This window comes from Salvelinus alpinus, chromosome 36, assembly GCF_045679555.1.
Source record: "Salvelinus alpinus chromosome 36, SLU_Salpinus.1, whole genome shotgun sequence".
In the NCBI taxonomy this organism is placed as follows: Eukaryota; Metazoa; Chordata; class Actinopteri; order Salmoniformes; family Salmonidae; genus Salvelinus; species Salvelinus alpinus.
The window spans coordinates 3955143-3968441 of record NC_092121.1 but is presented as its reverse complement, the minus strand read 5'-3'; the positions used below and the strand labels follow the sequence as shown (position 1 = coordinate 3968441).

The 13299-nt window shown below is 45.0% G+C and overlaps 1 protein-coding gene across 1 annotated transcript in view; it reads left to right on the top strand.

The window, feature by feature from the left end:
* Window positions 1-6992: 6992 nt before the first annotated feature.
* The window catches only part of LOC139565400 (neurabin-2-like), a 64386-nt gene continuing 58079 nt past the window's right edge, over window positions 6993-13299 (top strand). Inside the window, exons 1-2 of the mRNA XM_071385710.1 lie at window positions 6993-7149; window positions 11674-13198. Coding sequence (XP_071241811.1) covers window positions 11741-13198 — 1458 coding nt within the window. The 5' untranslated portion in view covers window positions 6993-7149; window positions 11674-11740. The remainder of the gene's footprint in view (window positions 7150-11673; window positions 13199-13299) is intronic.

The window sequence follows — 13299 nt, the reverse complement described above, 5'->3', positions numbered from 1 at the left end:
AGTACGGGTAGGCTAGTCTGTTGTTTTGTTTTTCCTGCTTGTGTGCAATTCTGGAGATGGGGTGGTGGCCTTGGGTAGGGGTAAATGGAGATTTTGAAAGAGAGGGGGTGAAGAATCATGAAAGAATATTCTGAAATTTGATAATTCATTCCACAAATGAATGTACTTGTAATTTCCCTCTAAAAGGATCTTTATAACAATGTTATAACTATTGTTCAATTAAAAAGAAGTAGATTATTTTCTAAATATTATTTTTCCTAACCCCTAACTCTAACACCTAATTGTACCCCTAAACCTAAAATAGCCTTTTCCATGGGGGGACTGGCGAAATGTCCCCAAATTATTGTGAGGATTTCTGGTCCCCACAAGGATAGTAAAACCACGCACGCACGCGCGCACACAAACACACACACACACATAGAGAGAGAGAGAGAGAGAGATAGTTAGTTAGAGCCACATTCTGTATGTGAAATTCCAGTCATTGGAATTGATGAGTTTATTACTGTCTTGCTTTATCACAAAACGTGCTTGTTTTAGTAAATTGTGTTGTTCTCATTACATGTCATTCCCCAGGCTCAGATTTTAATTATTTTATTTAACCTTTATCTAAACTAGGCAACTCAGTTAAGAACAAATTCTTCTTTACAATGACGGCCTACTGTATATTGGCTATAGAAATTAAGTAGGCCAACTATTTGCATTGCATGCATTTGCCTTTGCTCTGTTGTTTCCATTTTTTGTTAGTGACCCACTCTTTGATTCATGGTGAGCATATTGTTTTTGTGCTGTTTGGAGAGTGCAACTATGTTTTATGTCACTAGAGGAAATACTGCCATCTTGTGGAACCAGGTGGTTCAGGTCATTTGAGCTCGGCCGAGTAGCACTCTAAAAACAGTAGATGTATCCCTGAAACAATAGAAAACAAAGATCATGGAATAGATAGAATGGAGACTTCTAGTCTTGCATCTGCATTTAGAGGTTATTGTTATTAGATATTAGAATATATTAGATTTTATTGCACCATCATAGGTCCTTATAGCTCTTCTGACCCGAGCAAAGTATTGCCAGTCACTGTTTGGTCAGTTGCTTTTCAGAGGCCATTCATTTTCAATGGGAGTAAAGCGATGAGAATGGGGGACCATTTGGCGATGCGAATAGGGCATGAACAGGGCGAGACTTGGGGATATATTAACTTTATGTATAAGACTCTGCGATATCGCAGCGCAATTGACCAATCGAAGCTCACTATACCATACTATACTATACTATACTATACTCACTATACCATCCCCTACTGGATCGGCTGTTGATACCTAGGCTAGCACTATTGGGCATGCTGTCAGTTTGCTAGAAACTACATGACGAGCCACTCTGGACAAAGCTAGCGTGGCTAGGCAAAGCATCGCTGCTTGTGGATCACAGCCGTGAGAATAAACGTATTTTGGCTTGATGCCTGACAACATGTGCACCGCCACCCGCAATAGCTATTGAGTCATTTTGGCTGTCACATGCATCACATGTTGCCTGCGGAGGCTCCAGTCGTTCACCACAGTGAGTCTCCAGACAGAGACAACAGGCAGCACACATCTGGGTCATTACTGCGGTGTGTGTGTGTGTGTGCAGCCACATTACCACAGGCAGGGGAGGCGTTGCCATGGAGACTCCTCCACAGCTGTGTGTGTGTGTGCGTGCGTGTGTGTGCGTGCGTGTGAAGGCCACACTTGAGTTGAGAGATTCAAGTCCTCAGCTGCAATGAATCTCCTTGAGAACGAGTGCCTGCTGTGAGCCAACCTGCTGCAGATACAGTGGTCTGGACCCTACAGAATATGGTTCTGGTGGCACTTGGCTGCAGCATGCTGCTTGCAACACCGCCAGAATTGTGGGTTTGAATCTTGAATAGGGCCACATACACAGAATATGTTTGATAGCACAAGTAGCTTTGCAGCTAATACTCATTTTATTATACAATGTGGAGTGTGGATATTCCAATGATGCTACATAGAAATCATTTAAGCCCATCCATATTAATGATACATCTGTGCATCTTCTCACTGTCTCACACTGTGTGATTTTAAGAACCCAGCTCTCTTTTGTTATCCAAGCCGGGGAAGAGAATGGCTGGTTGGTTGCTCTGCCATCTGCTGGCTGCAAATGGTCAGTAGCAATAAATCATTACATTTGAGCAGGCTGAAGATATTCATATTACCACTACCATTATTACTGTTACCACTAGTCCTATTATCAATCGGTAGGAATGATGTTCATGGTATATAGTGAATGTGTTTATATATAGGGATATATAGGGTTCAGTCAAGGCAACATCTCTTACCATCCTGCCTCTTCTGTCTGCAGTAAGTATGCGGTGTTGAGTCATTGGTTTAGTGAGCTGGGATTGCATCCCAAATGGCACACTATTCCCTAAATAGTGCCCTTCTTTTTCCAGAGCCCTATGAGCCCTGTTCAAAAGTAGTGTGCTTGTAGGGAATAGGGTGTCATTTGAGACATTACTCTGCTGTATTGACCCATGGTTAACCCCAAAGGATGATCATTCTGTCACTGGCGATGGAGTGAAATGATCTCTATGTGTATTGTTTTCCAATGGCAAGTCAGTTAAGAACAAATTCTTATTTACAATGATGGCCTACTGGGTTAACTGCGTTGTTCAGGGGCAGATTTTTACCTTGTCAGCTCGGGTTCGATCCAGCAACCTTTCGGTTACTGGCCCAACACTCTAACCACTATGCTACCTGCCACCCCAGTGTAGACTAGACAGATGGAATCCCATTATACACTGGAAGGTAAAACATGTACACAGGGTTATTTTAGAACATAGTTTTCTCACCATGTCTTCTTGAGGGCTCTGTGCCCATCAGGTCTGTTATTGGACTGTTTTACATGCCCAAGGACCATTGTGGTGACACTGACAGGAAGAATCACCTAACCCTAACCGAACAGAAAGAAAGGCAAGGGCAACACGTATAAGAGGCTAGGGTAGGCCTTCTCAAAGTAAAATTATAATGGCTGAACATGAAGATGGTGTTTGTTCTTTAAATAAACAATACAAAAGGATTACAAAAAATGACAGCACTGCAATGCCTTTACAACTAAAGTCTTACCTGAAAAATACAGTATACAGTGAATTCGGGAAAGTATTCAGACCCCTTGACTTTTTCCACAGTTTGTTATGTTACAGCCTTATTCTAAAATGGATTCAATTGTTTTTTCCCCTCACCAATCTACACACAATACCCCATAATGACAAAGCAAAAACAGATTTTTATAAATTTTTGCTAATTTACTACAAATAAAAAAACTGAAAAATTACATTTACATAAGTATTCAGACCCTTTACTCAATATTTGTTGAAGCACCTTTAGCAGAGATTATAGCCTTAAGTCTTCTTGGGTATGACGCTACAAGCTTGGCAGACCTCTATTTGGGGAGTTTCTCCCATTCTTCTCTGCAGATCCTCTCAAGCTCTGTCAGGTTGGATGGGGTGCGTCGCTGCAAAGCTATTTTCTGGTCTCTCCAGAGATGTTCGATCGAGTCTGGGCTCTGGCTGGGCCACTCAAGGACGTTCAGAGACTTGTCTCAAAGCTACTCCTGCGTTGTCTTGGCTGTATTCTTTGGGTCGTTGTCCAGTTTGCCCCAGTCTGAGGTCCTGAGCGCTCTGGAGCAGGTTTTCAACAAGGATCTCTCTGTACTTTGCTCCGTTCATCTTTCCCTCGATCCTGACTAGTCTCCCTGTCCCTTCTGCTGAAAACCATTCCCACAGCATGATGCTGCCACCACCATGCTTCACCATAGGGATGGTGCCAGATTTCCTCCAGACTTGAAGCTTGGCATTCAGGCCAAAGAGTTCAATCTTGTTTTCTTCAGACCAGAGAATCTTGTTTCTCATGGTCTGGGAGTCCTTTAGATGCCTTTTGGCAAACTCCATGCGGGCTGTCATGTGCCTTTTACTGAGGAGTGGCTTCTGTCTGGCCACTCTACCATAAAGGCCTGATTGGTGGAGTGCTGCAGAGATGGTTGTCCTTCTGGAAGGAACTCTGGAGCTCTGTCAGAGTGACTATTGGGTTCTTGGTCACCTCCTTGGCCAAGGCCCTTCTCCCCCGATTGCTCAGTTTGGCCGGGCGGCCAGCTAGGAATAACTCTTGTTGGTTCCGAAATTCTTCCATTTAAGAATGATGGAGGCCACTGTGTTCTTGTAGACCTTCAATGCGGCAGACATTTTTTGGTACCCTTCCCCAGATCTGTGCCTAAGCTCTGTCTCAGAGCTCTACTTTACTCTGCTCTGACATGCACTGTCAACTGTGGAACCTTATATAGATAGACAAGTGTGAGCCTTTCCAAATCATGTCCAAACAATTGAATGTACCACACGTGGACTCCAACTAAGTTGTAGAAACATCTCAAGGACGATCAATGGAAACAGCATGCACCTGAGCTCAATTTTGAGTCTCATAGCAAAGGGTCTGAATACTTATGTAAATAAGGTTTTTTCATTTTAATACATTTGCAAAAATATCTAAAAACCTGGTTTCACTTTAGCATTATGGGGTATTATGTGTAGATTGATGAGGAACCATTTAATTTAATCTATTTTAGAATAAGGCTGTAACGTAACAAAATGTAGAAAAAGTCAAGGGGTCTGAATACTTCCCAAATGCACTGTATAGCCTATGGTATTCTTTCTATAGAGGGTGAGTGAGCAAATCACAAGGGTAAGAGCCTATGAAAAGATGCCTATATTTTAGTCTCATAAAAATATCTATAACATTACACTTTCCAAAGTGTCTCCAAGTGCAAAATGATGACGCTATCAATTTATGAACCATAAAACAATGACATCCCTCATAGATGACAAGTTTCTCTCTAATCCTGCATGTTTTTATAATGTTCAGTGGGATAGGCCTGCATCTTAAGAGATGGCTTGGTTTATTCCTTATTTTTCATTCATTTTTACCAGGTTAGTCTCATTGAGATAAAAAATACATTTTTCAAGAGAGACCTTCATTAAAATACATTAGGGCTCCCGAGTGTCGCTGCGGTCGAAGGCACTGCATCTCAGTGCTAGAGGTGTGACTACAGACCCTGGTTTGATTCCAGGCTGTATCACAACCGGCCATGATTGGGAGTCCCATAGGGTGGCGCACAATTGGCCCAGCGTTGGCCGGGTTAGGGTTTGGCCGGGTTAGGCCATCATTGAAAATAAGAATTTGTTCTTAACTGACTTGCCAAGTTAAATAAAGGCAAAAAATAAAAAATAAGTCCATATGTGCAAGTAGCCTACACTCTTAGAAAAAATACACTATCTAGAACCTTAAAGGGTTTCCCCATAGGATTCTACATGGAACCCAAAAGAGTTCTACTTGGAACCAAAAACAGTTCTACCTGGCCAGTTTTTTCACACAAAACAATGCCACAGATGTCTCAAGTTTTGGGGGAGCGTGCAATTGACATGATGACTGCCAGAGCTGTTGCTAGAGAATTGAATGTTAATTTGTCTACCAGAAGCCGCCTCCAATGTCATTTCAGAGAATTTGGCAGTATGTCCAACCGTCCTCACAACCGCAGATGACGTGTAACCATGCCAGCCCAGGACCTCCATATGTGGCTTCTTCACATGTGGGATCGTCACACTGACAGCTGATGAAACTGAGGAGTATTTATGTCTGTAATAAAGCCCTTTGTAGGGAAAATAACAAATTCCGATTGGTTGGGCCTGGCTCCCCAGTGAGTTACTGCGCCCCTTCCCAGTCATGAGAAATCCATAGATTAGGGCCTAATGAAATGATTTCAATTGACTGATTAAAATCGTTGAAATTGTTGCATGTTGCATTTATATTTTTGTTCAGTATACATCAATAAAAGAAATGGACACACTTTTAGACAACATATGTTTAATGTAATGAAAAGGCACTTTAACGCCTGATGCCTATCTGATAAAGATCTCATCTAGATTAGGCCTTCTTAAACCCATAAACCCATAAACGGTAAAGAGATTTTTGTTGTAATCTAGGAATAAGGTATTAGGCTCAAGAGAAATCCTATTTATTCCTGCATTTAAAAAGCAGCTGCCCGTGGCAAATGGTGCTTGCATGGAAGTGAGACATCCCTCAAAGGATTTGACGACAAACCAAATGAACAGAAACTCGTCACACTTATCACCATCGCATAAACGATCTGACAAAAATTAATTCGGGGTGGATAATCCTATGATGAAGTGTCAAAATGAAAGTGGTGCCATTTGGAGGTGCCTCTGGCTGTTGTTCACTGTACACACATGCAAATAGTAATACAGGCCTAGCATACCATCCCGTCAAAATAGTTAATTGTGTTTTTGGAAGATGTGGTGATTGCTTTTGAATAGTGAGCATTAACCATTGTTCTTCTTGTGTGTTCACAGATTTCCTCACGAGGTCGCTGCCGACAGTCACATTTTTGTTGCATTACCAAGGAACAGCCTAACAACCAGTAAAATTGTTTAATGTTCTTTATAATACATTTTTATGATGTGTGTAACGTTTCATTGGGCTATACTTTGATTACATTTTTTTCAGATCGACCTATTTGAAAGTGTAGCTTTTGACTTTTCGGTCACCAGTAGGCCTAACGGTCTTGCGCTATAAGGGTCTATAAACCATTATTTGTGTGCTGAAATTAGTATTTATTTTTATAGAAACGTCATTTTATGTAACGTCGGAGCTCCAGTCCGCCCACACGAGTCGCCGCTCAACTCCATCATAAATCGTGGAGTTGAGTTTAATCGGCTATAAACCCATAGGTCTAGCAGTCGGTTCAGTGGGCTAATAAATAATCCATAGGCCTAACCGTTCGATTGTTGTCCCGATTTTTTTTTGTCGCCAATAGGCCTACGAGTGGCATGTCTCTTACAAGATAAAATAGGGGGGAAATCTAAAAGTGCATTTGGTTTTTGCTCTACATCAAGGGTTAATTAAGGGTGCCTGTGATGCCATATGCTGTTGGTGGGGAGGATGGAGGGGAGTGAGGAGGGGGGAGAGAGAGAAGGCATCAGTTCGCTACGCTCGCAAGGGAATGAGAAGCGAAAACAGAACGTGGACACAATGGATTCTCTAATAGACCGATCGTAACTTGAACCAACCTCTGTGAAACACGGCGAGCAAGGTACGGTAACCAAACCTAGTAAAGACTTAACGCCATTTCCTTTTTTGCTTTTATCGTGCTCGTTTTGTAGAGAAAGAGAACTGTTATTCCGACTGCAGAAGATGCAGGAAGCGACATACAGCCATCGTGCAAGCGAGGTGTTCGAGGCCCCTAATTTCCGCAGGGTCCTAATGTTTTTGACAACACTGAGTTTTGACGGAAGCTCATATGCTATTGTCGGGGATGTTTAATGAAAGTGTATTCCACAATAAATGTCCTGTATAGACATAGTTTGTTGAGCAGTGCCAGCGTTTATAGCGAACAGACTAAACTAAAGCGCTCCGCAATCCTAACTGCCTGTCTCCCTGGTAGGCTATTCGTCACAACAAAAACCTATCATAACATGACAGTCCACGATCTGTTTATTTTAGATGCTCCGTTGCACATTTAGACAAACTTTGCTACATTTGACAGAGTACCTATTTGGAACTTGTCGTTTCCTGATACAATGTATCGTACGGTTGTGGGACTGTAGCTGAGAAAATTGCTATTTTGTGTCAATATGACGGAATGGTCTATACGCCGAGAAGATGAGTCACTGACAAAATAGCATACTCTATGCCTAAAGAACTACGGGTAGATTTTGTTAGTGTTTTGTATAGGATGACCTTTGTGCCATCAATCCATATAGGCTGTTGCAATAGGTTATGCCATTCATGGAAATAGCAATGATCAAATGCGGATATCCGGATTATCCGTCCGATTTCGATTAGGCCTAATGTTGAATAGATTCTCATCGTAGGCATATTTAAATCCAACTGACATCATACATGACATGTAGGCTACAGCAGTCTGCATGACATAGTATCCTGCTACCATGTGTAGTGGTAGCAGGATACTGTGCTCTCTTTGTCAATAAAATTAGAAAATGAATGGGATAAGGTGTCGCTCTGGTAATATACAATAACAGGTAACTGGATCAATGCAGTGCTGCTGATTGAAGAATACAGGCATTGTGGCTGTTATTTGCATAGGCATGGTCCAGCTTGATATTTTTTACATGATTTGCAACAACAATTAGGCATATTTAGTCTATTACATGGTCTGACTTACACTATATATACAAAAGTATGTGGAAACCTTTCAAATGAGTGGATTTGGCTATTTCAGCCACACCCGTTGCTGACAGGTGTATACAACCGAGCACACAACCATGTCATCTCCATAGACAAACATTGGCAGTAAAATGGCCTTACTGAAGAGCTCAGTGACTTTCAACTTGGCACCGTCATAGGATGCCACCTTTACAACAAATTTCTGCCCTGCTAGAGCTGCCCCGGTCAACTGTAGGTGCTGTTATTGTGAAGTGGAAATGTCTAGGAGCAACAACGGCTCAGCCGTGAAGTGGTAGGCCACAAAAGCTCACAGATCTAAAGCGCGTAAAAATCGTCTGTCCTTGGTTGCAACACTCATTACCGAGTTCCGAACTGCCACTGGAAGCAACGTCAGCACAATAACTGTTTGTCAGGAGCTTCATGAAATGGGTTTCCATGGTCGAGCAGCCACACACAAGCGTCAGATCACCATGTGCAACTCCAAGTGTCGGCTGGTGTGGTGTAAAGCTCGCCGCCATTGGACTCTGGAGCAGTGGAAACGCGTTCTCTGGAGTGATGAATCACGCTTCACCATCTGGTAGTCCGAGGAATGAATCTGGGTTTGGCGGATGCCAGGAGAACACTACCTGCCCCAATGCATAATGCCAACTGAAAAGTTTGGTGGAGGAGGAATGATGGTCTGGGGCTGTTTTTCATGGTTCGGGCTTAGTTCCAAGGAAAGGTAATCTTAACGCTACAACATACAATTACATTCTAAACGATTATGTGCTTCCAACTTTATGGCAACAGTTTGGGGAAGGCCCTCTCCAGTTTCAGCATGACACTTGCCCCCATGCACAAAGAGAGGTCCATAAAAAATGGTTTGTCGAGATCGCTATGGAAGAACTTGACTGGCCTGCACAGAGCCCTGACCTCAATCCCATCTAACACCTTTGGTATGAATTGGAACGCCGACTGCGAGGCAAGCCTAATCGCCCAACATTAGTGCACAACCTCACTAATGCTCTTGTGGCTGAATGGAAGCAAGTGCCCGCAGCAATGTTCTAACATCTAATGGAAAGCCTTCCCAGAAGAGTGGAGGCTGTTGTAGCAGCAAAGAGGAAACCAACTCCATATTAATGCCCATGATTTTGGAATGAGATGTTCGACGAGCAGGTGTCTATATACTGTTGGTTAAATAGTGTATTTGAGTGAGCTTAAGGACATTGGATTTGTATTCCTCTCTCACCCAGACTCGTGGCTCTGATTGCTTGAATGAGGATTATTGTAATACAGTTAACTTTAAAGTGGTGTCTTTCTACTTTGCAGCAGCTTTTGCTGTCGGTGGGGAGACCTGAAATCTTAAGGCAGCTGAGAAAAATCCTAGCGATCAAAATTATATAATGACTAAGGGATACAGCATAAGTTGGATTTCTGCCGTGCCTACTCCAATTTGCAATCTGGTGTTATTGTTGTAACCCCTAGACTAGTCATATAATATATACAGTGGGGAGAACAAGTATTTGATACACTGCCGATTATGCAGGTTTTCCTACTTACAAAGCATGTAGAGGTTTGTAATTTTTATCATAGGTACACTTCAACTGTGAGAGACGGAATCTAAAACAAAAATCCAGAAAATCACATTGTATGATTTTTAAGTAATTAATTTGCATTTTATTGCATGACATAAGTATTTGATACATCAGAAAAGCAGAACTTAATATTTGGTACAGAAACCTTTGTTTGCAATTACAGAGATCATACGTTTCCTGTAGTTCTTGACCAGGTTTGCACACACTGCAGCAGGGATTTTGGCCCACTCCTCCATACAGAACTTCTCCAGATCCTTCAGGTTTCGGGGCTGTCGCTGGGCAATACGGACTTTCAGCTCCCTCCAAAGATTTTCTATTGGGTTCAGGTCTGGAGACTGGCTAGGCCACTCCAGGACCTTGAGATGCTTCTTACGGAGCCACTACTTAGTTGCCCTGGCTGTGTGTTTTGGGTCGTTGTCATGCTGGAAGACCCAGCCACGACCCATCTTCAATGCTCTTACTGAGGGAAGGAGGTTGTTGGCCAAGATCTCGCAATACATGGCCCCATCCATCCTCCCCTCAATACGGTGCAGTCGTCCTGTCCCCATTGCAGAAAGGCATCCCCAAAGAATGATGTTTCCACCTCCATGCTTCACGGTTGGGATGGTGTTCTTGGGGTTGTACTCATCCTTCTTCTTCCTCCAAACACGGCGAGTGGAGTTTAGACCAAAAAGCTCTATTTTTGTCTCATCAGACCACATGACCTTCTCCCATTCCTCCTCTGGATCATCCAGATGGTCATTGGCAAACTTCAGACGGGCCTGGACATGCGCTGGCTTGAGCAGGGGGACCTTGCGTGCGCTGCAGGATTTTAATCCATGATGGCGTAGTGTGTTACTAATGGTTTTCTTTGAGACTGTGGTCCCAGCTCTCTTCAGGTCATTGACCAGGTCCTGCCGTGTAGTTCTGGGCTGATCCCTCACATTCCTCATGATCATTGATGCCCCACGAGGTGAGATCTTGCATGGAGCCCCAGACCGAGGGTGATTGACCGTCATCTTGAACTTCTTCCATTTTCTAATAATTGCGCCAACAGTTGTTGCCTTCTTACCAAGCTGCTTGCCTATTGTCCTGTAGCCCATCCCAGCCTTGTGCAGGTCTACAATTTTATCCCTGATGTCCTTACACAGCTCTCTGGTCTTGGCCATGGAGAGGTTGGAGTATGTTTGATTGAGTGTGTGGACAGGTGTCTTTTATACAGGTAACGAGTTCAAACAGGTGCAGTTAATACAGGTAATGAGTGGAGAGCAGGAGGGCTTCTTAAAGAAAAACTAACAGGTCTGTGAGAGCCGGAATTCTTACTGGTTGGTAGGTGATCAAATACTTATGTCATGCAATAAAATGCTAATTAATTACTTAAAAATCATACAATGTGATTTTCTGGATTTTTGTTTTAGATTCCGTCTCTCACAGTTGAAGTGTACCTATGATAAAAATTACAGACCTCTACATGCTTTGTAAGTAGGAAAACCTGCAAAATCGGCAGTGTATCAAATACTTGTTCTCCCCACTGTATCTCATATCCTTCACTGCAATTCTCCTTCTTAAGTGTAGGTGAATAGATAGGGGATTTTCTGCGCCCCAGGCTGTTCCCTATTTACGTCAGAGTAAACCTCCCTCACACCCACGTGTGTAGCTTTTTATTTTTTCTCTAAACTTGCTCCTTTTCAAGCCTCTATCCATCCTTCCCTTCCTCTCTCCTGTGCAGAATCTCTATCTCCCTTTGGTTTTCACTAACCCGCTCTCTCTTCCCCACTATCGCTAAATGTGGTTCTTGCATTTGTGTCTGTCTACCCCATGTGCAGGCAGACTCCCTCAAGTGTAATTGAGTGGTTTTGTTTGTTTTTCTCATCCAGGGGGAGGAAGACAGACAGAGGAGCTATGCTGTTACTTCCAAGTCTCAGTGGCTCAGTTTGATTAACCATGATGAAGACTGAACCCCCATCGGCGGGCAGTGCCAGCTCCACCCTCCGGAGCCCCTCCCCCCACAGGAACGCCTACGAGGCGGGCATCCAGGCTCTGAAGCAGGCCCACGACGCCCTGAACAATGCCGCCAATGGGGACGACGCTGTCAAGGATGGCAAGCCAGCGCGGCCTACCGGCAGGGGCCGCCGCCAGTATGGCTCTAATGTCCACCGCATCAAGAACATGTTCATGCAAATGCAGTCACCTGGCGACGAGGACGACCCGTCCAAGGCCAATGACCAGGCGGTGCGGCTGTCCCTGCCCAGAGCCAGCAGCCTCAACGAAGATGTGAACCACAGCGCCCTGCTCAAGCTGGGTGCCACGGTCTCCGAGCGTGTCAACCGCTTTGACCCCAAGGGCGGCGAAGTTGGCGGGTCCCGAGGGGCATCAGCAGGGTACTCCAAGTTGCAAGAGACGAGGAAGATCTTCGAGCAGCGCCAGCTGCAGGAGAAGCAGTCGGCCACCAACCGCATCCTGCTCAAGAAGGAGCGTCCAGTTTCGTCCGCTGTCCAGGACAGCCGGCTGGACGTGGTAGTGCGCTTCAACGGCAGCACTGAGTCTCTGGACTGCCTGGATACGGTGGGGGGAGCCGGTGAGGCGGTGTCGCCCACCGTAAGCCAGCTTAGCGCTGTCTTCGAGAAGGGGGACCTGAGGAACAACCTGCACCGGCCCTCCTCCACGTCCCCGTTGCCCTCCCGAGAAGAAAGCCCCACTCCGGTAAAAACAGCAGAATGCCTCAACTCTGAAATCATCGCCAGGAAGGTGCAAGTCTTGCCTCCAGGCAGTCAGGAGGATGGGACCAGCCAACACTTGGACCAGGAGGGTTCCCCCAGAAGCCCCAGGAACAGAGCAGCTCCCCAAAATGATGACGGCTCCTCAGGAAGTACACGAACAGGGGATAGGACCTCTTCTGCTTCTACCGAAGCCAAGTCTGAGAGAGGGAAGGAAGCCAGGGGCTCAAGTACCGGAGGCGAGCCTAGCAGAGAACCCATACCCGGGGACCAGGAGGACTCCTTGGCACCCGAGGCAGGAAGCCGGCTGGTGCAGGCCGAGGTCCATGCCTCACTGGAAAATGGAGAGGCCCCTGGGGGCCCCAGCGACCTGGCAGGGCGGCAGGAGGGAGAGAGGGGCCACAGGGAGGAGCCTGGGGAGGGGCCCCAGTGTGAGGGACAGGAAGAGGATGGCCTGGAGGAGGAGTCTCGTAAGGATGATTACTCGGAGGGAGACCTGGTGGACATCAGCGCGTACAGCGGCATCGGAGAGGACTCCGGCGGCAGCCAGCTGGATGAGGATGAGGAGGAGGAAGATGAGCCTTACGAGCCAGAGTCAAGCTGCTCTGAGGTCCCGGGACTGCCTGCCGAGGAGGAAGCACCGCCGGAGAACAGGAAGATCTGCTTTAGCACTGGACCAATAAAGGTGAGTCTCTGGTTCAGGTGGGCAGAAAATGAAATGAGAAACAGTTTATCAAGAGATGATAAGGGAAGAGACATCAATACTGGTCTGAAGTGAAGATCAGA